The 25208-nt window shown below is 48.4% G+C and overlaps 1 protein-coding gene across 1 annotated transcript in view; it reads right to left on the bottom strand.

Moving 5' to 3' along the window:
- Window positions 1-25208, bottom strand: part of PLA2G12A (phospholipase A2 group XIIA) — a 132537-nt gene that overhangs the window by 34421 nt on the left and 72908 nt on the right. The window contains exon 3 of the mRNA XM_086962093.1: window positions 10453-10618. Within this exon, the coding sequence (XP_086818219.1) occupies window positions 10453-10618 (166 nt within the window). The remainder of the gene's footprint in view (window positions 1-10452; window positions 10619-25208) is intronic.

The raw sequence follows: 25208 nt of genomic DNA on the forward strand, positions 1-25208 counted from the left end.
CCATTGACTGCTGGAGGGGGCACCCTGCTATACAGTCAGCACTGGTCACCTAAACAGCGCCCACAGCAGACCAAATCGACCCTGTCTCAGGACACAGAGGGGAGTCTCTGTAAGATCTGGTGGAGAGGATAGGCGGAGAGCCAGCAGGAGCAACGCAGAGCAGCGACGAGCTGCTGGGAACGGAGTGTGCGGTACCGCACTTTTGAGTAGGACAGGGGCAACATGGGCAAAGCGGACAAGACACAGACGAAGCTCCCTTTTGAACAATGCAGGACAAGGGCCCCAGACCCACAGCAGCCCGAGCCGGCACAGCAGACCAGAAACCCGGAGGGCTCTATCTACTCGGACATCAAGGAGCTGCTGGTTACCATGGAAAAGGGTCTTCAGGATAGCATCGCGTCGCTGGGCACAAAGACTGACTCCCTAACCTATTGCATGGACCGGATGTCAGAGAGAGTGGACAAGCATGCGGAGTGACTGGATATGTCAGAGCGACGCCTGACCGAAGTGGAGGAGGCGCAAATGGAACTCGACAAAGATCGTAAACAAATTGGCAAGCTCCTACAGGTAATACAGGACAAGTCGGAAGATTTGGAAGCCTGCTCAAGGCGCTCTAACATACGCCTTACGGGAGTCTCGGAGACTACACAAACTGGAAAAATTGAGTTGTTTGTAGAGAAACTGCTGACCACTCTACTGGGAGATGACGTTTTTTCGCCCGTGTTCATCATGGAGAGGGCACATCGCACGCTGGGCCCGCGCCCGGGAGCCCCCGAGGCCAATTATGGCAAAACTCCTAAACTACCGAGACAGACACTGCGCTCAGGGTGGCCAGAGAGAAGGGGAAGCTACAATACAAGGGTGCAGCCATCTCCTTATACCCGGACTTTACTGCGAAGGTGCAGGAGGAACGGAGACACTTCGACCCATACAAACAACAACTTCGCGGCATGGGCCTGGACTACGCTATGTTGTACCCGGCGAAACTGAGGATCAACAGACAGGGTCACACTCACTTTTTCACCGACCCGAAAGACCTTCAAAAGGCCCTAAAGACTTGGTCAAAGGAGCAAAGAAACAGCCCAAGGAGCCAGACCGGAGAGCAGGAAGACGCCAGCCGCCTGGAGGAGCAGGAATCAGATCTACCCTCCCCTATGATCTTTGGTGACCCTGCTAGTGGACTTGCGGAGGCAAGACCGTGACTCGACAGGACGGTGGGATCCAACCTGTGAAAATTGTAGCGTGCCAGACGGCTTGGAGAAGCATGCACGGAAGGGGCACACGAGAGCGGCGACGCCCTGAGAACTGGTGAGATCTTTCCAGATTACTTTCTCTTGAGTACGGACAGGTGGCCACAATTAACAGAGACGGGGGGGAGCCGGGATCTCCTTATGTGCGATACTAGCGAATGCCGAGCTCGAACGCGAGCTGGGGGAGGCTGGGAGGCACCATGGTGGGGGGTTACCTAAAGAAGTGAAATGGTTCACCGATCCTGGCTCACGTTGAATGACACAAACTGGGTGCTGGCGCTAGGAGCGTAGCTCAGAAACGCTTCCATTAGCCAAAGATACGAGTAATGGTTCTGGCTACCTCTGCCCTAGCTCTGTACGCACTGACGTGGCCCTCATGGGACACTTTGGGATGTTTGAGTTGTATTGGGGGGGGAAGTATTTTCATGCTAGGCCGAGTTGGGGTTGGTCTGCTGTGGGATGGGAGGGGGGGGGAGGATTTAAGGGAAGGAAGACGCGGTGTTGTATTTTGATGTATGCAATTTGCCCTATGTCTCCGTGCTCACGACTTGCACTCTACAGATTGGTCCATGTTCACGGCCCACTAGACCTCAAGGTACCACACGCCTGTCAGGCTCTTTTTTGGAGACCCTGCGACACACACACTAAGCACGATCCATCATGATGTCTGACACACCGGGAGGGCAGGACCATGCACAGCCAGCCATTATACGCGCTCTCACATGGAATGTCAGGGGGCTGAATGATTTCAGGAAGCTGAGGAAGGTGTTGGGTTACCTAAAGAGACATAACATAGACTTAGCGTTGCTACAGGAGACCCACTTGCCACTATCAAGTAGAATGCTACACAGCAGGGGACTGGAGGGGAATGAAGCTGCTGCCGGATTCACTACCCACGCTAGGGGAGTTATCACATGGGTCAACCCGGGTTCAAAACGTCTACTACAGACACTGTGCACCGACCCAGAGGGTAGATATGTCACAGCGTCCTGTAAAGGACTGGGGCTGGACTTACTAGTTGTCAATGCATATGGTCCCAATTATGATGCCCCAGAATTCTACGAAGCGTAAGCGGCAAAACTTACCACATACAGCACACCAAATACTCTGGGGGGGGGGGGGGGGGCAGACTATTAGTGCTAAACATGGAGGATGTGAAGAGGAGCAGAAATGCGGATCCGGGAGGATATACACACTACTCTGCATACCAAGGTGTGCATACTAGAATAGATTATTGGTTTGCCACCCCGGAGACGAACCACAGCATTAGGCAATGCTCGGTATTACCCCGAACGCTGTCAGACCATTCCCCCATCCTACTGACACTGGAGGCCCCGGTAAGAAGAATTCCCCCATTTACATGGCGCTTTCCACCATACTCGCTCTTGGATCCAGTTTTCCGCGGAGAACTGGCTGAGGCGATCAACTTTTATTTCGAAAAATATTTCTGATTGGTGGAAGACTTCCAAACCGTATGGGAAGCGCTCAAGGTCTATATACGAGGAATAGCGATGTCTAAACACTCTAGTGTCCTAAAGGCGATAAGACGCCAACTGTCGGAGCTGGAAGCAAAGCTGCAAACTCTTGAGGAACGACAGAAGACCCGGCAAGATGTGGTAACGGAGGAGGAAATCAAAAGTCTCTTAGCAGAGTACCATGAAGAAGCAGACAGGGAGGTTAAACACATGGGCAAATACGCCACGGCACGCACATACGGAGAAGGTGAAAAACCTGGCTCTGTGCTGGCTAATATCCTTAAAGGCAGGAGAGGGAAGTCAATGGTCCCGGAAAAGAAGGCTGCGGATGGCCACAGTGTCACCGATGAGGCGGATATAGCAACTATTTTTAGGGACTAATACTCGGAGCTGTACTCCTCGAAGAGCGGGGACCGGTCAGCGGAAATACTTGACTACTTGGAGCATATAAAACTTCTGTTTCTCACCAACTCCCAAAGAGAATTCCACATGTACCCTATACAGAATGACGAAATTAGGGAAGCCCTAGCTTCAATGCGGTCGGGGAGCGCGCCAGGCATGGATGGTCTGACGGTAGACTTCTACAAAACGTTCCTGGAGCAGCTGCTCCCGCATATGTCTACTCTGATGAGCAACATCTGTGTCCAGGGAAGCATGCCGACCTCCATGAGAGAGGCAATGATTGTCACAATACTTAAACCGGACAAGGCCCACGACGAGTGTGGATCGTACAGACCGCTATTGTTGCTGAACGTAGACACTAAACTTTACGCCAAAGTTCTAGCCACCAAATTTTCACTGCTTGCCTCCAAATTAGTGGCCCCAGAGCAAGCAGGGTTTATCCCTAGCAGAAATTTGACGTATAATATAAGAACAGTGTTAGGAACGATTCAGCATATCAAACAGGACGTGGCGGCAGCGCCAGTATTCCTGGACATGGAGAAAGCGTTTGACTCGGTTGAATGGCCGTTTCTGCTACAGGTATTGCGACGGATGGGCATTGGGGAGCCTTTTCTGCAAATGATTGGCGCCCTTTACAAACCTCCCTCGGCAACAGTGAGAGTAGGCAATGCTATCTCGCTGCCCCTCTACATAGGCAGAGGAACCCGCCAGGGATGTCCTCTATCCCCATTGTTATACGCTCTAGCGGTGGAGCCATTAGCCTGTGCACTGAGAGAATACCATGGCCACAAGGGAATACAATTTCCAAACTACAAAATAGTAGTTTCCATGTACGCGGATGACTCGCTACTGTACGTGCACGACCCTGCGGCGAACCTCCCCCCGCTGCTGAGAGAGGTGGTCCACTTTGGAGCACTCTCTGGCCTCAAAGTCAACTGGACAAAATCCATAGTTTTCCCTCTCACACCAGTGACAAGACAGGTGGAGAAGGAGTACCCCCCCCCCAGTGGTCTGAAGACTTGGAATACAACTACACATAGACCCGGACCTGCTCATCAGCCAAAACTACGGCCGAGCAAACAGCAAGCTGGAAGATGACATAGCGATTTGGTGTAAATTGCCCCTCACTCTGATGGGCCGCATAGCCATCATGAAGATGGTGGTCCTACCGCGATTCCTGTTTCTCTTTAACGCTCTCCCGATAGTACTATCTAAAGCCTTTTTTCAGAGATTTTTCAGAGATTGACGAATCTCATGATCAACTTGGCATGGGCTGGAAAGCAGCCCAGGATCAAGTGGTCCACACTTACACTGCCTTACGGATTGGGTGGCCTAGCAGCTCCGGACCTTGAACTTTACTATAGAGTAGCCCAAGCATCGCATCTGCATACTTGGATCCACGGAAACCAGATGATCCCGAATGTTCGCATGGAGCGTCTCTTTGCGCATCCGCAGCCGCTTCCGGCCACGATATGCCTGCTTCTAGACCTCAGAACTGGAGTATTAGACTCCATAACGGCTACTAACCATGCATGGCACTTGCTCCTACAGCGTCAGGGAGGCGCATTACTATACTCACCAGACATGCCGGTGGAATGGGCGCTCTGGCTCCCTCCTATGTTGGAGAAGGGTGTCACGAGAGAGTTGGTGAAGCTAGGACTTCAACGAGCCGGCAACCTCTTTCAAGACGGAGTGGTCAAAACCTGGGACCAAGTGAATGGGGACTGCAGAGAGATCCCTCTGCTGCAACGGTTCCAATTCCATAGGGCGCGTAGTGCTCTTTCAGAGCTGCTCGGCCCGGATATGGCGGAACCCCCAAAGTCCCCGAATTGACATATGTTATCAAGGCCAAGGAGCCCCGGAAGATCCTCATGAACCTGTACAAGATAGCTAGGCGCAAGGGGAACACCAACTGATAAAAGCGAGACTGGCATGGCAGAGAGACCTGGAGACCACGCTAGATGACACAGTATGGCGTTACTGCTGTGAAAGCACGAAGCGGATATTGCTTTACGGACGACATAGGTTAATCCATTTCAAGTTCCTACAAAGGGTGTACTACACCCCGGAGAGACTTCATAGATATGGGCTGAGGCAAACAGCGGACTGCGAACGTTGTCATGCTGCCAATGCAGATTTCATGTATTTGGTGTGGAGTTGCCCGGGCGTCCAGTCCTTCTGGTGTGACGTATTTTCAGAAATGAGCAAAATCCTGGAGGTGGATTTGGCGCCAGAGCCGGGTTTAGCTCTCATTGGTAATTCAAGGCGGCTCCCAGTGGCGACCCGCAGACTTGCGGACATGGGGATGTTAATGGCTAGGAGAGTAGTAGCGCACTGTTGGATGAGAGGTCCGCTCCCAACCAGACACAGGTGGGCACGAGACATGACGTACTGTAGCACACAGGCGGAGACGTACAGCGAGTTGCTCCCCTCCCAAGAGTCGTCCTAAAAACTTTTTGGGAGGGAGTGGGAGGGAGCGGGAGGAATCTGTCAGTCCAGGGAAGGGAGCCACAGAGTCACCCAGCAGACAATGACGCGATACCTTAGGAGGGCTGCATACCTGACCCAGTTGGTGCTCCATATGGTGGGACAGGAGCGGTGAGAGGCGCAGGTACGGATTAGATAGGCGGGGTGGACATATGACTGCAATGTTCATTCCAGGGCCGGATGGGCCATTACACTAGAGACGGGCATTCTAGATGGGTTAGTGTAGATGAGGTGTGGACACTGCTTGGGATAGCGTTGAGTGCAGCTGTGGGTGTGAAACGGACCTAACATACACTATGGACATTACACCTTTAGCATACAAGGTGAACGCAAGGAGGGAGGGAGTGGGGGGGAAACAGGGCTATTAAGTGTGTTTGGAGTTAGTATCAGTTCAGTTACGACAAGAGCACATGCGTTATTGATATACTCCGTAGTACTAAGGGGAGGAATTGTAGGGATGTACTCTTGAGGTCAACAGTGGAAATATGTATGGTAAGTGGATGCAGTTATTTCACTGATAGTGATAACGGAGTACTGGTCAGCTCCCTTGTGGACTACGCCGCCGGACCCCCGGGTTGTCGGCTGATGGGCTGTTCGAATATGTGTATATTGCATAAGTTGAAATGTGAATAACGCAACCAGCCCTAGAGGTTGTAGGCCCGGAGATGTACACATGAAGTTCGTGACAAAAAAAAAAAAGTCACTTTCCATGAATAATGTCGCACTGAACATTTATATATGTGTTCAAAGCCAGACCCATCAATTCTGAATTGTACAGTATTGAATTCCTATGGAGAGAAATTCCTTTCAATGTGGGCAGTGAGGCACTTCATAACTCCCTTCAAGAGTACTTTTATCAACTGCATGCCTGATGCAACTATCCGTGGGTGCATCAACATTGCCTTTTGAATTGATATACAGCTGACGTTTATCACCAAAAGCCATACGCAGAACCATTTAAGAGCGTACGGAAATATTATTTGCGTCTTTTAGTATGCTCACACACCTGTGGTACATTCAGATGCCCAAATCTGGAATAAGTCAGGAGCCAAGCTCAAGAATGATGAGCTAGGGTGGAAAATTTTGACTTGGAGATGCATAGCTGCTAAGGTTCCAGATTGGCATGTGTGACATTTTCCTAATTTCAGTGTAATTATGAGTGACATTCCAACGACTATCAGTGACGCTATCTCACGAGCAAAATCAAGCAAGGTAGACGAGGGAAACATATCAAATATACTATAGCACATAAACAGGTAAGGGCTGTCAGCCAGATCGTCAATCACAGAGAGAGAATCCAAGAGAGCAGCGCTTGAGAGACAGTGAGTTCAGGTACCTGCAGATCTGTGGACTGATGCTGCGTGATAAAATATAATGTGCACTGTTTTAAATAGTTTCTTGTGCATGTATTTAGAAAGATTTACTTCTCAAATTATATTGCTAAATGACTCTAATGCAGGTTAAGATTTTCAGTGCTACGATGCTTCAGGATTGTGAATGCAAAAGCAGAAGAGCTAATAAAATATAATACAGATCTTGCTTTCAACTAATTTAAGAAACAGTCACTGTACTTGGGACCTCTATTCAGGAAAAACACCAACCTTTCCCTCGCAGAGCTCGAGGTTAGCACATCTCACTATCCACGTCACAGTATCAAAAAATGATCTTACCATCATCTAGTTCTGCATGTCAAATGCCTGTTCAAGAGTCCCCTGGACACCTTCACAAGCAGCAGATTGGTTCTGGGCTACTATAAGTTAAACCAATTCTGGCCTTGCGCCTTTGGCGCTCTATAATAGCAGGTAGACTCTGGTCCACAGCTGGCTGATGGCAGGCTCATGCCTGTGCCACTGCGGGCCGTGGCAATTCAAGTTGGCCCCCAGGCCCGCCTCCAGTGATAGCCGCCGTACTGACTCCTGTGAGTCCCGGGCGGGGCCGTCCAGTCTTAGTCTTCCTTGGCCATAAAATATTGTATTCTGCAGGGGGGGTCTATAATAACAGAAGCTGTTAGAACACCGGGCTGGTGCGATCTGCTGCAGGCAGCGCTGCGAGCGTCACAGCTGGGTGCCAGGAGTATCTGTAGCGCTCCTCCCATGATTATTTGTAGTGCTCCTGCGTGATTATTTGTAGCGCTCCGGCCACTGTAATATGCTGTGCTCCCTCCAGCCACGGTGATATGCTGCGCTCCTCCAGCCACGGTAATATGCTGCTCTCCCTCCGGCCAGGATTATAGGCAGCCCTCCCTCCGGCTATGATAAACTAGCCAGCCGCCATTTAGCGCTCTTAAAAAACTCCCCGAGCTCCAGTAGCAGGATGTGACGTCCCCCGCAATGAAGTCAGGCTGACAGTGAGAGAAGAGCCACAGGACTGGAATCACCATCATGATACAGTTGAGTTAGGCTGCCAGCAGCCTTAGCTCAGCTGAGAACCTCAAGCCTGCTGGAGCAGCGCGGGCAAGTCACGGGCAAGACACAGACTAAGTTATATTCAGTGCCGACACATAGCATATGCCTGAGAAGGCATTTCAGTGTGGTAATGCGGAGTACCACACTGAAATGCGTGGGTCTAACGCCCGATGTGTGATACTTGGCAGTACTGGAGTTGGAAGATGCGAGCACGTGTACACTGCAGCTCTGTGTGGCTTCTCTTATTTTAGAACCACCACAGACCACGGGTTAAAGTACAATCTGCAATGGCTTCAGGATTACTGTCTGAATCAGCAGCATGGGCAGAAAAGTGTCAGGACATTTTTTTGGCCCGCTGACTGAAAGGATATGGTCTGTGAAAGTTGTGGTTCTTGGACACAAATTTAGGCACTTTTCAGTACTTACATTTATCAATAAATCTTTGTTGTGAATAGCTTTATTCCTGACAAAAATCAATATGCAGTGCTTTGCTATGTGGAATCAGTTTTTCATTTTCTTGAAAGATTATGCTTAATATGTTTCATAAGGAAAATGTGTTCCTTTCTGGTAACTCCCCTGCAAGCCAATCAGCAGAGGTGATTGCTGATAGCATCGAAAATAACTCAAAAATATTTATTTTCCGTTTTCCATATTTAAAACTGAATACAGACCGAAAAATATATAGATGTCTGTCTGTATTAGTCTGCATAAACAGTCAAATGGAAAACTGGGAGCCTTAATCATGATAAACAATTATAACAAAAATAATGAAAAAAGTCACTATTTTGCATGGAGTGGGGCTTCCATTCCCCATTAGGTGTGTGCATTCCAATCTACCTCTTTGATGCATTCTTTGGGAGTATGGATGTTGGCTATCGCCATTCCCAGTAAGAACCCTTTACAAATAATTGTTCTTTCTAGACTTGGAAGTGAGATTAGTGAAAATCCTTTGTTTCCTCCAGACCCATAACAGCGTTTGTCCCTGCCTTCATTTTTGCAGGTTATCAGCTGCATAAGAGCCAAAGAGTATAGAACTGGAGAAAGGGAGATTGTGGTTTTTACTCTGAATACCTGGCTTCAGGCCTCTTAGGGTCTAATTACGAGTCTGGCGGTCCGATGACTTCCAGACTCCTGAAGAGGGGTGGTGGTGGTCTAGCCACCACCTCACCGGCAGTCTAACCCCCCCATCCAGAGTTGGGTGGTCGGACCTCCTTTGCACCGCAGCAGTCACCCAGGAACCGCCATTCCCTGGCAGTAGCTCAGTGGTCAGGGTCTCAGTAATATGCCGGTGGTGTTGCTGTGGCACCGCCTTGCATATCACGAGTTTCAGGACTACCAGCGGTTTCATGGAGGTCTTTCCTCCATGAAAAGGCTGGCAGTCCTAAAACAAAGGGGACCCTACAGGATCCCCTGTTGCCCAAGTGCATACACCCCAGTTCATGCACGGCATGGACTTTACACTCGATGCTGTGCAGGAACTTTTTTTTGTGGTCCCATTGAGGTACCCATTTTCAGAGGCACCGCAGTGGGACTGCCAAAAAAAAGCCCTCCAGACACGAGAAACACTTGTAAACTGGCTGGCTGCAGCGAATCTTGGCGGTGCTGGAGCGTGGCAGTGGCGTACCAACCGCACTGCAAAAGCTCATAATCCGGCCCTTAGTCTTATCCACAATGGTAATATTAGGGAACCTCCCTATGTATATCCATGAGCTTCAATGTCAATGAGCAGTTATGCCTATAAGTCATCAGCTTTATCATTTTGCTTGGGACTAGAAGACAAGCACTAAGAACTATGCCTTTTACCTGCATTTTGTCTCTTTGGAATTCCTCTTCAAAACTGTATCCGGGGTTCAAAGAGCCCTTTAGTCTTAAGAGCTGCTTTTTTGGGCTTTGTGGATGTTCCAACATAGTGGTTTGGTGAAGATGCAGGGTAAACTGCAGGATGAATGTAGGATTAGGACTTGGGTTTGCCGGGAGCTCCGGGGTTCACTTACTGTCGGTCATGCCGCTTGGCCACTCCCCCAGCTACTCTAGATTTGCAAAACACAAGGAAGCTTTTAAGGGTACAACTTTTCAGCATCATACCATTTCCTAAATATAACTTATTACATCGTGTGGATTTAGCTGCAAGGGACAACAACATGCTTAACATAAAGCAATGTACTGCAGCAGAATCACCTTGCACAGGTTTGCAATTTCAAACACATGATTTTGTCAGAAACATACAATGTCTGCTCACATGTGAAACTCGGGAAGCCAGGTTTCATGGTCAGCAAATTATCCACTAGCCCCTGAATCTCACTGGACAGTGGCAAAATGTCTCAGACCCAGATGGGGCACATTTTCTGAGCACTAAAAAATGGCTTCCAGAATAAGCAAGGCCCCAACAGGGTGGATACCACTCCTGTGGTAGCAAGTTCCTCCCAACCTTACCTTGAACACTTTCTGAGATCCCTAGTGTCTTCTGCACGTCCCTGCAGATCTTGGAGAGGCAAGTCTGGAACTCCTCATCACATTCATTCTTCTTATTCCCACAGGTATCATAGCAGCGATCATGCTTATTGCAGCACTTTGTCATGGAAGGAATGCCCACGTCAACCTGATGGGAAGAGAGAAGTAGGACAGAGGCTTCAGATTTACCCGCGTAACATGACAGCATAATTCACTGGAATCACAGTGTTCTGAGCTACACAGTAAAGAATAAGCTTCCAACAAATAATTTTCAGTTTGCCGCGGTCTGCCGGAACCGTAGCCGGCCCGCATCACCCCGGTCTGCAAGAACCATTGGATTTGTCAGTTCACACGGCCGGGGTAGCCCCGGATGGAGCTATCCACTTCAAGGAACTATTTCTAAGGTCTACTTGTGATAATTATTTTTGATTATTGATACTCTTGAATAACTGTATGTTGGATTTTTATCCTTATGGTCTTGTTTTACACAGATAAATACTGGATATTTTTCTAAAACTGGTGTGGTGTCCTTTCATAGTGTTTTCACTGTATTACGGTTTGTTATATGTAAATGCCTCCGAGATAATCCTGACTGCTCGTGCCAAGCTCCCAAGAGGGTGAGCAAGGGGTATTTTGGACGTGTAATCCCCATATCCGGAGAAGAGTGGTGGATTCTACTTGGCTTAGGTGCATACTCTAGCCAACCAGAAAATCCATTCCTAACAAACCACTTTCTGTTGTGGAATGGAAAGCAGGTCTGGACAGACGCATGGCCTTAAGAGGCTGATCTATGCAGCTTGAAGGTGTCTGCAAAAACACAGGAGGGTCTGGGGCGACTGGGCCCACCACTGGGGGTTACTAATTGAACCACACACTGCCAGGCCTGATCCCTAGACAAGGAAGTGCAAACCTATAGAACTTGTGGTTGAGGACCTGAAGCCATACTGCCATAAGGGGAGGGAAGAGAAACAAGCATTGCTTGATCCGCCAAGTAGATGGGCAGGTGAGATATTTTAGTGAAGCTATTTATTTGGTGCTTTGTAATCAATGAAGTATAAGGTTTGGCTATGGAACTGAACAATGTTTTATTTTCCTTGACAGGAATGTCAATGTTATTAAGATTGAAATGTCTATAAAATATGTTATAAAAAGTATGTCTTCAATCTTGCAACTCTCCAAGTCACAGAATTTTGGATCCTCTATAATTTGGTGATGGCTGCATCAGAAGTCTGAAATAAAGAACTTTAAAAAATTGATCGCAGAGATATCACAAGTGAAGATCACTTAGCATGAAATTCTACGGACAAAAATAGGATAATGTTTCCTAAACAGTGAAGTTAAAAGAAAGGAGGATGGCACAATTACTTTGCGCTTTGAAGGGGACATCCTCATCTCAAAAGTGTACAATAATTAGGTCCTGATTGCTGGACTAGATAAAGTCTGCAGAAACTGTGCAGTGAGAGAATCTCATCCCAATAATTCTTCCCATTGCACACCAGTAAGAGCTCTATTGTATTGACATTTTCTTTTGAAAACTTGAGGCCCATCCATTGTAAATGCCAAAAGAGCATTAGCTCAAGGTTAGTGTTGTGCTATGGGCAAGATGGTCCAGACAGGCTATTAACTATATATCACACGTACAGGAGCCTACAAAGCAGCCAAATAATATTAAATGTTTTGCCAGAGGTCTTACGTGTATGTTAAAGAGCATGGAGGACAACAGTGAAGCTTATGAAAATCAACTAAGAATGGAAAGGATTGTAAAAGAAAAAGCTAAGAAATGTCTTCAAATAAACAAGCTTAAATGGTGCCAGAAACTGTAACATCTGTGAACCTAAGCAAGCTGAATGGGCCACTGTGTCGAATTTGTTAGATAGTAAAACGACTCTTTCAATAGTCCCTTCATACCAAATTGAGCTTACGTCTTCAACAGCTGTTCCTATAGCAGCTTCTGTGCTTCCACCAGGTCAAAAACCAAACTGCAGTGGGCCCATAATGCCAGATCTCAAGATATACTGACTTGTTGACATGCCACAATTCTTTATCACCTTGCCATGGCAGGTAGTGGTCGGGTGCAGAATACATTTCAGAAATCAATTTCTCCTGGGTATCTCATTTCAGCAGTAGGGTGACAATATCAGCTTTGCATTAACTTGAATTAGGTCCAAAGAAATAAATAGGTTAGTACCTGCTGTAAGTCGACCAGTGATAGCAGAAGAGAAGAACTAAAGGATTTACCAGGCGTGGCCCGTCATCAAGCATGAAGAGTGTCTGTAAGGCTGAGCAAAGGTCAGCCTGACAGACACTCTTCATGTGCCGGTCAGGCGGCCAGGCACTGTACAGCCCCTGAATGCACAGGGGTCTGACTGCCTGAGCCGAACTTGGCCAGGCTGAAGATTGCACAGCCCTGAGGATGTGACCTTCTCAGCCCGGCAAAACACAGAGGATCCTCCCCCTCATGACGAGGAGGCACGTCTTTGATAGAATTGTACCAGAGTGCTTCAGTTTTAAGCCATTAAGTTCAGAGGTCGACACTTCATCAATGACACCTGACCACAGAGTGCAGTAGAGGTAGCAAATCTCACTGATCCCATTCCATTCTGTGACAAGCAAGAGAAGGTGCTCCTCTCATTGGCTGACCCATCACAAGGTCAGCCATTGAGAAGAGGTGGCGGGATCCTCCGTCAGTCCCTTCCCCGAAAGTGCATTGCAGGGATCACTAAGGCTTCCTTAAAACCGCAGCCCAGTACGCTTTTATTTTAATTTCATTGTTTTAACATTGGGTGCATGCATGCGTCTGTGTGCATGTATGTGTATTTGTGCATGGGCTATGAACAGGTGTGCACACGTATGCATTTATGAATAGTGGGTGTATGTGTGTGCTGGTGCGAATGGATGTTTGTGATTAAGAGTGCATGTGTGCGAGTGTGCATTGTGCATTGTGCATGTGTGCGAGTGTGATAGAGTGAGAGAGCAAGAGAGTGAGAGAACATGTCTGCGTGTGTGTGGCCCGCCCTACTGCCGAGGCAGATTACTGCCTGCCATTGGAAGTGACAGAGGATGATGTCATCTGGTGGGCCCAAATTTGATATTATGTAGTACCTTATTATCTAATCTGTTTTAAAAGGGAAGAACAAGCATTGGAAAGTCAATAAGTCTCACCATTGGGACCTCTGGCTTTGCAAATACATTCTGGTGATGCTCTACAGCATCATCCCCCACCACCTGTGCAGCTATATAAAACAATTAATACTTTTAATTGTGATGAGGACTGCTGCTACTGGTAATGTCATTCCAAAAGTGTGTGCATGCATGAGGATGTATGGATGTGCATACATTAGAATGCATACAAGTGCCATTTACTCAAATTTTTTCTTTGCTGACCATAAAAGGCGGGTGGCACTTGGACCAGTACATTTTTTAAAATATGGACTGCTGGGGTCCTGGGTAAGAAGGAGCGAATGGGGAAGCTAGTGCGGAAAAAGTAAAGGAAAAGCATTGGCTGGGGGAGAGCGCAATACAGATGATGGGGAGAAGCACACATGGAGAGTAGAACAGTGCGGGGAGCAGGTGGAGAGGCATGAAAAAGTGACAGCACTACATGGATGGAGGGGAGAAGCATGTGATGGTGACAGCAACAAAGGGAGAGAGTGAGAACCACACAAGGGTGAGAACAACACGAGTGCGGGGGGAAGGGGAAGTAGTACATGAGTGAGAAACATAGAACGTGGGGGTGTAAATTTGTGTTGGGTGGAAAAAGGGGGGGAAAAGGAGACAGATAGGAAATACATGCGCACTCTCATGGAATAATTAACTTTAAACAGAAAAAAAAATCCCTAAAAGTTAGCAATGGAATCATAAAAGCCAGCCAATCAGGGAGAGGATAAAGGGGATATGCTCCACAGGAGGGACAGACACGAGATGGACAAGGTGAGACAAGAAAAACCATAAAAAAAAGAAGAACGCAAATTAGAACCAACATAAAGTCATCCAATGGTAAGCAAAGAGTAGGGTTGTATGCCATTTTATGGTGCATGATAGGCTTAAAACTAGCCTCACCCGATACTCTATATTGATCTCAAAGTAATCTTCGTTAGTATGAACTAAGTTTCTACAATATATCACAGTCTACAGAAAAAAAAAATAATAAACAGATGAAGGTATAGATAGTCTGAACCACTTGATTTTTTTTAGAAATTTACAAACAGAATTTTATGAATAAGAAGCTTTGGGAGACATATGGTAAACACTACCGGGGTTCCTCAAGGCTCCACATTGAGTCCCCTGCTTTTTAATGTTTATCTTACCCCCCTCATTGTGCTTGCCGAACAAATGGGAGCAAAAATCATAGCGTACGCAGATGATACGCAGCTTTTATTTACCTGGAAGGATGCAGCAACTAACACAGAGGTTGTCCGTTCGTGCCTTTCCGCTGTGTTTAGCTGGTTAGCAGCTGCACAGCTGAAGTGCAACGAAGACAAGACAGAACTTTTGCTGTATGGCCAATTTCCATCCAACTTTAGAGACCTCTTGTGGCCGTCTGATTTTCCCCAGCCAGGCTCAGTTACTATCGCTGCCAAGAATTTGGGAGTCTGGTTTGGAGAGGATCTGAGATTCGAGGCACACATAAAAAAACGTACTGCTGTGTGCTTCGGCTCTCTAAAAGCCATGAGAAAGTTCTTCCCGTATCTGCCATCATCAGCTAGAGAGTCGGTTGCTAGAGCTTTAATTTTATCTAGGCTCGACTATGCCAACTCTCTTTTTAGCGGCAATCCAGCTTTCTTAGATGCCCGACTGCAGATTATCCAAAATGCGACAGCACGGCTGCTGTATAACATTCCTAGCAGAGAAAGCGTGAGAGCACACCTAAAGGAACTTCATTGGCTGCCGATTGCTCAAAGGATAACTTTTAAAATTCTCACTTTAGCATTTAAGGCAGTCCATGACATGGGACCATCCTATCTAAGAAAAAGATTCAGCCGCTATGTCCCCACACGGCCGCTACGTTCAGCCGGCTGCAACCTCTTGAGTGTGCCCCGCTTCCAGCGAGTACGACTAGGAGGCTACTCGCTTGCTGTTGTCGCAGCTAGGACTTGGAACTCCCTTCCCCTCTCCCTGAGATCGACTGAAAATTTTGTTTCATTTAAGAAAGCACTAAAAACTCATCTTTTTAGAACAGCCTATTAGTGTTATTTTTCCTTTAGATGGCCATTTGCTTGTTTTCCCTTTTCGCGCCAGGATACTCTGGAGTAATGGAGCGCGTTATAAAACAGCAAATAATAATAATAATAATAATAATAATAATAATAATAATATGTTGCTAATTGCATTAGTAACAGATCTTTCAAAAGCCACTATTTACTTGTGATATCAACACGATGGAAAATTAATTTATGGATCATGATCTCTCTATGGGTAGCAGCAACAGCACAACTAGAATATAGGTATAACGCAATTTACTTCCACATTAAAGTTTCCAATCACGTCATTGGGGCCATGTGTCGTGACGGGAAACAAAAATGAGTAAAAATAGCCCCTCAGCCATTCTATCCCTTTAGCCCAACCTCTAGCCTGCCAAAAAGAAAGCAGCCATTCTATCCCTTTAGCCCCACCTCTAGCCTGCCAAAAAGAAAGCAGATGTGTTGTAGCCCTTTCCCCATGCCCAAGAAATACAAAGCATTCTCTCTATAACTATCAACACAGTGGGTATAAAATAATAAAAACTGGTATTCCGTCGTTAGACAAACATGGAATTTCTACTTAGCAAACATTTGAAATCTAGATAAGAGCGTGAAAACATTTCTAACAAGGAGTAACACGCTTTTGCAATGCAATAGGTCTCTGATATTCGAGAGTTTAAGCTATTGGCATTGTAAATGACAATGCCTTTTATTTATCTGTTTTGATAATTAACACATAAACAAAAGGCATTGTCATTTACAATGCCAATAGCTCAAACTCTTGTAAATGCAAGATCCATTTCATTTCAAATAAGCGGCCCCCATTGTCCCAGGCTGCTTGGAAAGGGAAAGCGTACTGTTGAAGGACGCTGAATGTTGCAGGAAAGCATGTCGTGCCTGCAGTAGGAGAAACTCATGAAAGAAAATTGTGCTTACAGACTAAAAATGACATAGCGTGTAACAACAGAAGTAAAAGGGCCAGTCCTTATTGAAGGTTATAAATAAAGACAAGGAGGTACTAAGGAGGGACTAGCAAGCCTATTAACTAATCAGAAGCCAGTATTCCTGAAGGACAGTAACACAGCAAATGACAAAAATGGGTGGAGTGTGGGTGGGGCTTCAAGTCTATACTCGAATACGGCATGCCTCACACAGCAGCATATGCGCTCGACCCAGGCTCGACCTAAAAAGCACCTATCAAAACTCATGGGAAGTTCTTTGATCAATGTATTAGACACCTAAGGTATTAACCACTTGGATGCTAAGGTGCTTCTGGTGCCACAATGTAATTTCCATTGAAATCAATGGAAACTCCATGACGAGTTACCCTTGTCATTAGCGGCGAAGAGGTTAAGGCCACCAAGTACTGGAATTCCAAAAAAGAGTGGCAGATAAAGGGGAGTAAAATATATCTCAAGTCAGGGCACAATGGTGAAGAATGACATGGACTCTATCTTTTAGAGGCGCTGAAAAAGGCACTGAGCAAAGCATTCCCTTAAAGGTAACTGAAAACGAAGAGTAAACAAATTACGGTCCACTTTGTAGAGCAATTGTTTATCTGATATGGTAATGACGCAATATCACTCCACCATGGTACAAAAAACAAGACGATTGACTTGTTACCTTCAGCAAGTAATTGCAAATTACCAAACATGTGGTAAAAAGAGGCTATTTATAACGGTTTGTTATTTTTCCCTAGAAAGTCCAGATCAAAAGCTAACATCCAGTAGAACGAAATCCCCTCCCCAATGCATTATCTCCAGGAAGTTTAATAGAGCACCTAATTGACCCAGGCACGCCTGTCCAGTGTTAAATACACGTGCAATGTCTATTAGTAACCCAAAACAGAGATGGCGTTTATTAGGGTTGCCACATTTCGTTCTGCGATCAAAAGATACTGCACACAGCCTATGATAGACTCCAGGACAGGATTCCAAGACAGACAAAATTTAAATCAACTTGTCTGTTTCATCTCATGACAACATGCAGCATGTCATATGATAAAACTGACAACAGAGACAAGTAGCAGACCACTGAAATTACCTCGTTAGTGTTGGACTATGAAAATCAAGGCGTATTTTCTCATTTCTGAATGCTTATCCTTTGCCTTTTTGCTGGGTCATATATTAAAAACCAAACAATCCCATTAGTGCTGCCACCTGTTACACACACATTGTGCCGTTTTAATGTCAAGTAAAACAAATTGAATTTATTTATATTTTGTACCCCCGCTCGATACTTTTTTGGGTCGAAGCCTACAAGATAGTGCAGCTGGCTGGTTTGCTAAAGACATCTTAGGGGTATACATAAAGCTGACCTAGGAATGCATTCCGCCTGTTGCTTTCCATTGGCGTTGTGGATTGTAACTCATATTTTCTGGCTTTCAATTTGCTGGCTTTATTTCCAGATTGAGTTTGTCCCTCCTGTTGCCCATACCTTCTTTATTGTATTTGTAGGAGAGTAGGGTCTGCAATCCTATGATCACCCAGATTTTTTGCTTGTGTTTCACTGGTTTACGACTTTCTCTGGCTGTGGGCCTGCTAATCAGACCCACAGCCTGGCTGTTCTCTTTCTAAATTACGATATGTACCCTAGGTGCATTTACCAATTGGTACTGGGCCACCTTATCAGACCCCGTAACGCAGGGCATAGGTGTACCCAGGGCCGCCAGGGGCTGAAGCATGTATTATGCCACCCCTGGCTGGCCTCCTAAATTTGACACAACTGGCTGCACGACAGCTGGGGCGAAGACGTGTAACCACCCTTCGCTTTAGGTATAGTAACTCTATATCTAACCATACAATGGACACCCGAGTTCCTATCAGTCACTCCTATGGCAGGCCTTAACAATCCTGAAGGCAGAGTGCGTGGGCTCGTGTGAGCTAGGTTCAGGCCCGAGCCGAGCCCGGTTGCAGCTTGCGGAATCAAGACCCAATAGCTGTTCCATGATAACGCGTACCATATCGGTAACTCCGGTGTCGCGTTATCAAGGCATGTCGAGTAAGGTGTCATACGAATCGGGGTGCTGCCCTCTCACCAACTCTGGCGATGAGGTTAGCATCCCACCCTTCTAGAGGGACACGACATGTACGTAACTGTGAACCCCGGTTAAAGTTAACTGAAGCCTAAGCTCCACAAAATGGATGCTGCCACCACAGACACGAGTCTGACCTCCTGCTGCTGGGAGTCCTTCCAGCGAGGAGCACTTGGACAAAGGGTTTCCTGTCGAGGGCGCTGTTCGCACCGTCCCAGACAGGGTTTGTGTATTCTGGGTAGGTAGGGCTTTGGCGAGAAGGTGACTGCGGAGTGGCACCCCGGTGCTCACTACGCATCTGCCGGTTAGAACCAGTTCCAGGGGCGACAGCCCTGGCCTGGGGAAAGTCCGGCAGGGGAGAGGGGCGTAACTACCCCCCTTCCTGGTCCCACCCTTAGGGCAGGACCTAGTCATGTACCCACCCCTTTCTTTAGGATAAAGACCGGAGCGGGGACCCTTCCAAATTAGATCATCTTTGAATCAAGAACTACTTTCTACGAAAGGACACTCAAGACTCCTCAAGATTTCTCCCTTGTGACTAAGGAGTAGTCACCCTGCATCAGCGGGCACCATCTAAGAACTCTGCGGTTTGCTGCAAGTCCCTCCTCAAGGATCCGACGGCCCAGCTCGACGAGAACCGGCTTCCCTGGCACCTCTGACCTCTACCCACGTCATCAGCTCAGCTGTGATCTGTGGGTGCGACGAGACCTCGAGGGACCGGCCATCATCAGAACCTGCACGCTCTTAAAAACCAGCACGACCATCGAGGTAACTCTCTGGTGAGTGCTCTGGGGTCCGAGAAGCCCCGACCCTGAGCCGCTCTAGCACCGAAGTGCAGTCTCCCAGCATCTCCACGATCTGCGTGGGGCCCTTCTGCTCGCTGCTCAGCACGTTGTCTGGTCACTCGCCGCTGGCTTGTGCCCTTCTGTGACGACATCCGAGAATCATCACTGCTGGTCTGGTTGCTCCAGACTGGCCCTTGCTTCCATCCTTGCGAGAAGCACCCCGGACCCTCCTGGTCCACTCAAGACGCCATCTTAGGCCTACCACGTGGCCCTGAGATCTGCCAAGGCTTGTTGCCCCATCCTGGGCCCAGCGACGCCGACAGCATCATCCTTCGTGGGACAGCTCGCACCTCCACCGTGGTCGCCGACAACGCCTCCTGGTCCGTGAGACTGCAGAGCCTAGCGTCGCCCACTCACCTAGTCGAGGTGACGGCCAACCGGTGCCTTCCTGGTACCCTCTGACTACTGGCTAGTAGTACGAACTTGGTCCCCTCTGCTTTCAGGTTTCATCAATCTCCGATCCAGGCTTGGATCTCCACGAACTATTCAGCACTGGTCGCCGGCCAGCAACTCCTTTCTTCCGGCTCCTGGCTCGTCAGCGAAGACCCCGACGCCTGTAAGACTTGTGCAGCCGCAGCCCTCGTGGCTAGGTAACTCGGCATTTCGGTGCCTGCATAGCCTCCTTACTCTAGGGTCCTGAGTCCCTCGCTTCCGACTTGCCTTATCGGGTCCGCCCGAGACCTTAACCTTTCCGTGTCCCCGGACACTTGTTTTAATTGTGCACTTGAAGTATTTGCTAAAGAGATTTGGTTTGTGCTTAGTACCCTGTCCTCATAAAGAGTACAGGGCTGTTGTGATTCTTAATAAATATCCTGTTTATTTTCATAACACTTGTGTGGTGTCCTTTCACTGGGTGTTCAAGGGGTACATGTGTGGTAAACAGCTGGCTTAACACGCCCTCTCGAGTCTTTAGCCTTAGACTGCTCGTATCCACGCTACTAGGATAGCTGGTCTATAGGTTGACTTACAACCAAACACCATAAGGGTCGTTGGAACGATACATAGCGGTCGCTAGAATAGCGAACGTTGCATATCGGGCCAACTTCTCACAGTATTCTCCCACAAACTCGCTTTCTGTAAACAGGTCTGTAAATCTTGTTTTATCTTGTCACATTTATAGTACATTTAAAGACAGAGGTCAAATGTCAAGCTCTCTCTTCTGAGGGAGATTGGTGTTCACATTTCTTTCTCTGACTTCAAAGTGAGAGAATTTATGTGACAACTCAGCAGAGTATCCAGGTAAGAGTAGAGGGTGGAAGATTGTTTTTAACACACATAAAAGAAGCATTTGCAATGCAATAGGTCTTGTATTACTAAAAGTTTGAGCTACTGGAGTTGCATTATTTTCAGTAATGTGAAATCTTTTGCATTGCCCAAAAATTTCCCTAGCAAGTTAAGCCTCCTTTGGCACCTATTGATTACCAGATGAGGAACAGACCTGAGGAAATTAGAAAGCCTTGGCAGAAGAGGCTGTTTTTAAAAACTGCAAAGAAAAAGAGAGAGAGAAAAGAAAACCAAACAAAGAAAGCTTACAGGTGGTCAAGGGTAAATATGTGCCACAGGAGGTCGAAAAGCGATGGCTTTGTTCTGCACAGCAGCTATTTGCAGCCTGAAGCTGAATGTGTGCGTATACTAAAGTCAGTTATTCAGAATACATAATGGTTCTGCACACCGTGCATAACAAACACGCCCCTAAAGAGTTACAGGTTTTAAAGCAAAGCACTAAAAAAGCATATCTTCAGGAGACCCTAATAAATATAAACGCCAATGAGCTCCACAATCAGCACAATCTAAACAGGTACACACTTAAGACAATACGAAAATAAACTCCGGTAATTAGCACATCTTAAACATAACCCCCTTAAGAAAGCACGAAAATTAAAACATTTAGGTCTGCGCACTAACCGGTGAGGTGCTGAAAAGGGCAGACGGGGATCTCGGATCTGGTGGCCCGTGAGCGATTATTATACTGGCATCGGAGGAGAGATAGGCCCCTACGCTTGGCAGTGGCGGATGGACTGAGCTGGTGTATGACTATTTGACTGCAAGTGGGAAACGGGCCGTACCTGCTGTGGGGCCCCATTCTGCCCCGCGGACTGAGGCTGGTGGTGGCAGCAGCGGCTCAGCATTGGAGAGCCCTGCCCTCGCGGTCTCAAAGTGTAGTGGAACCGCCCACAGGTTGGCCACAGACGGAAATGTGAACTTGCTGCACACTCTACAGTGGATGGCCTACTGTGACGGATCTGTTATATAGCCACGGACAGACTTTCAGAGCAGACAGTGGGGACTGGAGGTGGCCCGACTGGCGGCGCAGGAGTTGACCGGGGTCCATTGAGGCACCCAGGAGCTAGTGGTGTCCGGCCCGAGCCTTTGTGGTGTTTGAGGGAGCGGCGATACTGGTGGGCAGAAGGAGACACCCCCTGTGACCTGAAGCGGCCCGGGACCCTAGCTTGGTACACTTGATCGGTAGCTAGCCGTTAGACCATCACCACATAGATGTTAGCCTGGTGAACTGGAGAACCACGCAGGACTATCTTGAACGCAGGGATTACTGATAAGGTTGCGTGATCCTGCTGGACCTGATGCTCCCCCGCCTGGCGGCTGGAGGTATGGCCTGAGAGTGGTCTATCCAGTGGCAGAACCTGCAGGTGGTAGGGACAGGGGCTGTGGGCGACGAGGCCCAGCAACTCAAGAGAACCCGTACCCCCATCCAATAGGGGGACCCACGTTACTGGATTACAGGAGGAGCTGGGAGGTGAGACCAGACTGGGGCCCATGGGGAAACATAGAGGCCGGCAAGGGGGGGTCTGGGGGGCCTGGAGCCGGATGATGCAATGGTGGAACAGCAGAAGCGGGGCGTGGACGTGGCTGAACCGCCCCCAGAGGGGCTAATGCAACAGCCGGTGGACCAGATCCTCCAAGCTATCACTGACACAAAGAAGGTGCTCCAACAAGACATCACTCAGGTGTCGCTGGGACTGGGACTCCTGCGGGCAGATCATGTGAAGCTGGCCGACCGAGTGAAGCAAGCTGAGGGTACCTTGGAGGTCTTGGAACCGGCCCGGAAAGCCATGGATGTTCAGATGGGAGATGTCACTCGCAGGCTTCAAGTGCTGGAAAAGAGGGCCGAAGATGCCGAAGGGTGCAAAAGACGGAACATCATAAGGGTGGTGGGCATGCACGAAGGAGTGGAAGGGGACAGCATGATCGATTACGTGGAACAATGGCTACGTGCCGAGGTTGCGCCGGAGAGCCGGACACAATTCTACACCCGGGAAAGGGCGCACAGCGTGCCTGCCCATCCGTTGGTACCTGGGAGGACACGCAGACCTGTGGTGGCCCGCCTGCTCCATTATAAGGACAGGGATCTACTGCTACATAACGCGCGCACTGCAGGCCCGTACCGCATGGACAACAATAACATGTCACTGTTCCGGGATTATACTTTTGAAGTGCAACGCCATCAAGCCTCGTTTCTGGCGGTCAAGAAGGCCCTCAGAGACGAGGGCATCTAATACTCCCTGATGTTCCCAGCGCGCTTGCGAGTGACATTGGATGGCAAAACCTTCTTCCATAACGACCCTGATGAGGCATGGAGCTGGTTGGAAACCTACCAGGGAGGGACAGATGGAGCAGGAGGCACTGGAGGACTGACAGCAGAGGCGCCATGACGGCGCCAGACCCGGCGTACCAGAAGATGATGTCCTGGGACACAGAAGCCCTCCGTGTCACAGACGGAGACAGAGCGGTCAGCGGCCCTGCACGCCCTGACAGATCTCACAGGCGAGCGGCACAGCATTGCTGGGAGTGACCGACTCAAAAAAGGGGTCGGCAGGGACGGATTCTGATGGAGCGTCACTCTGCCACATGTCACTCCAGGGACGGCGGACGAGACTGCAGATGCCTGATCTCATGCAAAGTCTCATCTGACTAGTAAGAGGGGTCGAATGGTCCTGGTACTGTAGCCTTTGGGACGGGGGTGCCTGGGAGAGATTCAGTAGTTCGGTGGGTTTGGACATGAGCACATCTGCACTGTGTGGTTGGCAGCCTGTCTGGAGGGGGGAAATTCCCTTCCCTTTTTTGTTATGGTGGGGTTTGGCGTATAGATGTAGTGCAGCGGTTGACCAGATCTCCTTGGCGCTAGAGCTCGCCCCCTAGTTTCACTCCTAGAGTGAATCCCTGGTAGCTACCAGAGGGACTGTTAGTGGATACTTTGGATGGGTACGAGCTGTTTAGAGCCTGTTCTGGGGAGGAGAGGTGGGGGTTGATTTTGAGATAGTTAGAACCACCAGTGTGCCAATGCAGGAAGTGCAGTTGTGGAACAGAGATGCTCTGCACTATGGGGACATCACCCGAGTTCAAATGTATTACGTGGAATGTACGGGGAATGCATTCAATGAGAAGACGCCACAGGGTCCATGCTTATCTAGTGCGTAAAGGGGTACAAATCGCTTTTCTCCAGGAAACTCATATGGACCGAGCTGAAGGCGAGGCATTACAGAGTAGGTGGAGGGGGCAGCTTTTTTAGTTCAAGTTCAGGGATTTATATAGCGCACTGCTCACCCAGAGGGTCTCAAGGCGCTTGGGGAAGGGAGTTCAATTTTTGTCGAATAGCCAGGTTTTAAGTTCTTTTCTGAAGGAGATGTGGTTTTGAGTAAGGCAGAGGTGAGTGGGGAGTGAGTTCCAGGTCTTGGCCGCCAGGAAGGAGAAGGATCTGCCACCCATGGTGGATTTTCGGATGTGCGGGACTGCGGTGAGGGCTTGATTGGACGATCTAAGTTGGCGGGTGGGTGTGTAGAAGGACAGTCGAGTGTTGAGGCATTCAGGTCCTAGTTTGTAGAGGGCCTTGTGTGCGTGGGTGAGAAGACGGAATGTAATTCTCTTGTTGACGGGAAGCCAGTGGAGGTCTTTTAGGTGTCCGGTGATGTGATCTTGGCACGGGATGTCCAATATGAGTCTTGCTGATGCGTTTTGGACGCGTTGGAGTTTTTTCTGTAGTTTTGCTGTGATTCCGGCGTATAGTGTGTTACCATAATCCAGTCGACTCGTGACCAGTGCATGGGTGACAGTCTTTCTTGTTTCGAGGGGGATCCAGCGGAAGATCTTTTTGAGATTACGAAGTACGTTGAAGCAGGAGGATGAGACTACGTTGACTTGTCTGGACATCGAGAGAGAAGAGTCTAGGATGAAGCCCAGGTTGCGTGCGTGGTTAGTGGGTGTGGGTGCTGTGCCCAGAGCGGAAGGCCACCAAGAATCGTCCCAGGCAGAGGGGGAGGATCCAAGGATGAGCCCCTCCGTATTTTCTGAGTTGAGTTTTAGGCGGCTGTGTTTCATCCATTCGGCTACTTCTTTCATGCCTTCCTGAAGATTGATTTTGGCGGTGTTAGGGTCTTTGGTGAGGGAAAGGATTAACTGGGTGTCGTCGGCGTAGGAGATGATATTAAGGTTGTGTTGACGCGCGATGGAGGCGAGTGGACTCATGTAAACGTTGAAGAGGGTGGGACTGAGTGATGATCCTTGTGGTACTCCACAGATGACTTCAGTGGCCTCTGAGTTGAATGGGGGAAGTCGGACTCTGAGTTCTCCCGGCGAGGAATGAGATGATCCAGTCCAATGCTTTTCCTTGTATGCCGATGTTGCGGAGGCGTTGTATAAGGGTGCTGTGGCAGACTTTGTAGA

Source organism: Lissotriton vulgaris, chromosome 3_1 (genome assembly GCF_964263255.1).
Source record: "Lissotriton vulgaris chromosome 3_1, aLisVul1.2, whole genome shotgun sequence".
Classification (NCBI taxonomy): domain Eukaryota; kingdom Metazoa; phylum Chordata; class Amphibia; order Caudata; family Salamandridae; genus Lissotriton; species Lissotriton vulgaris.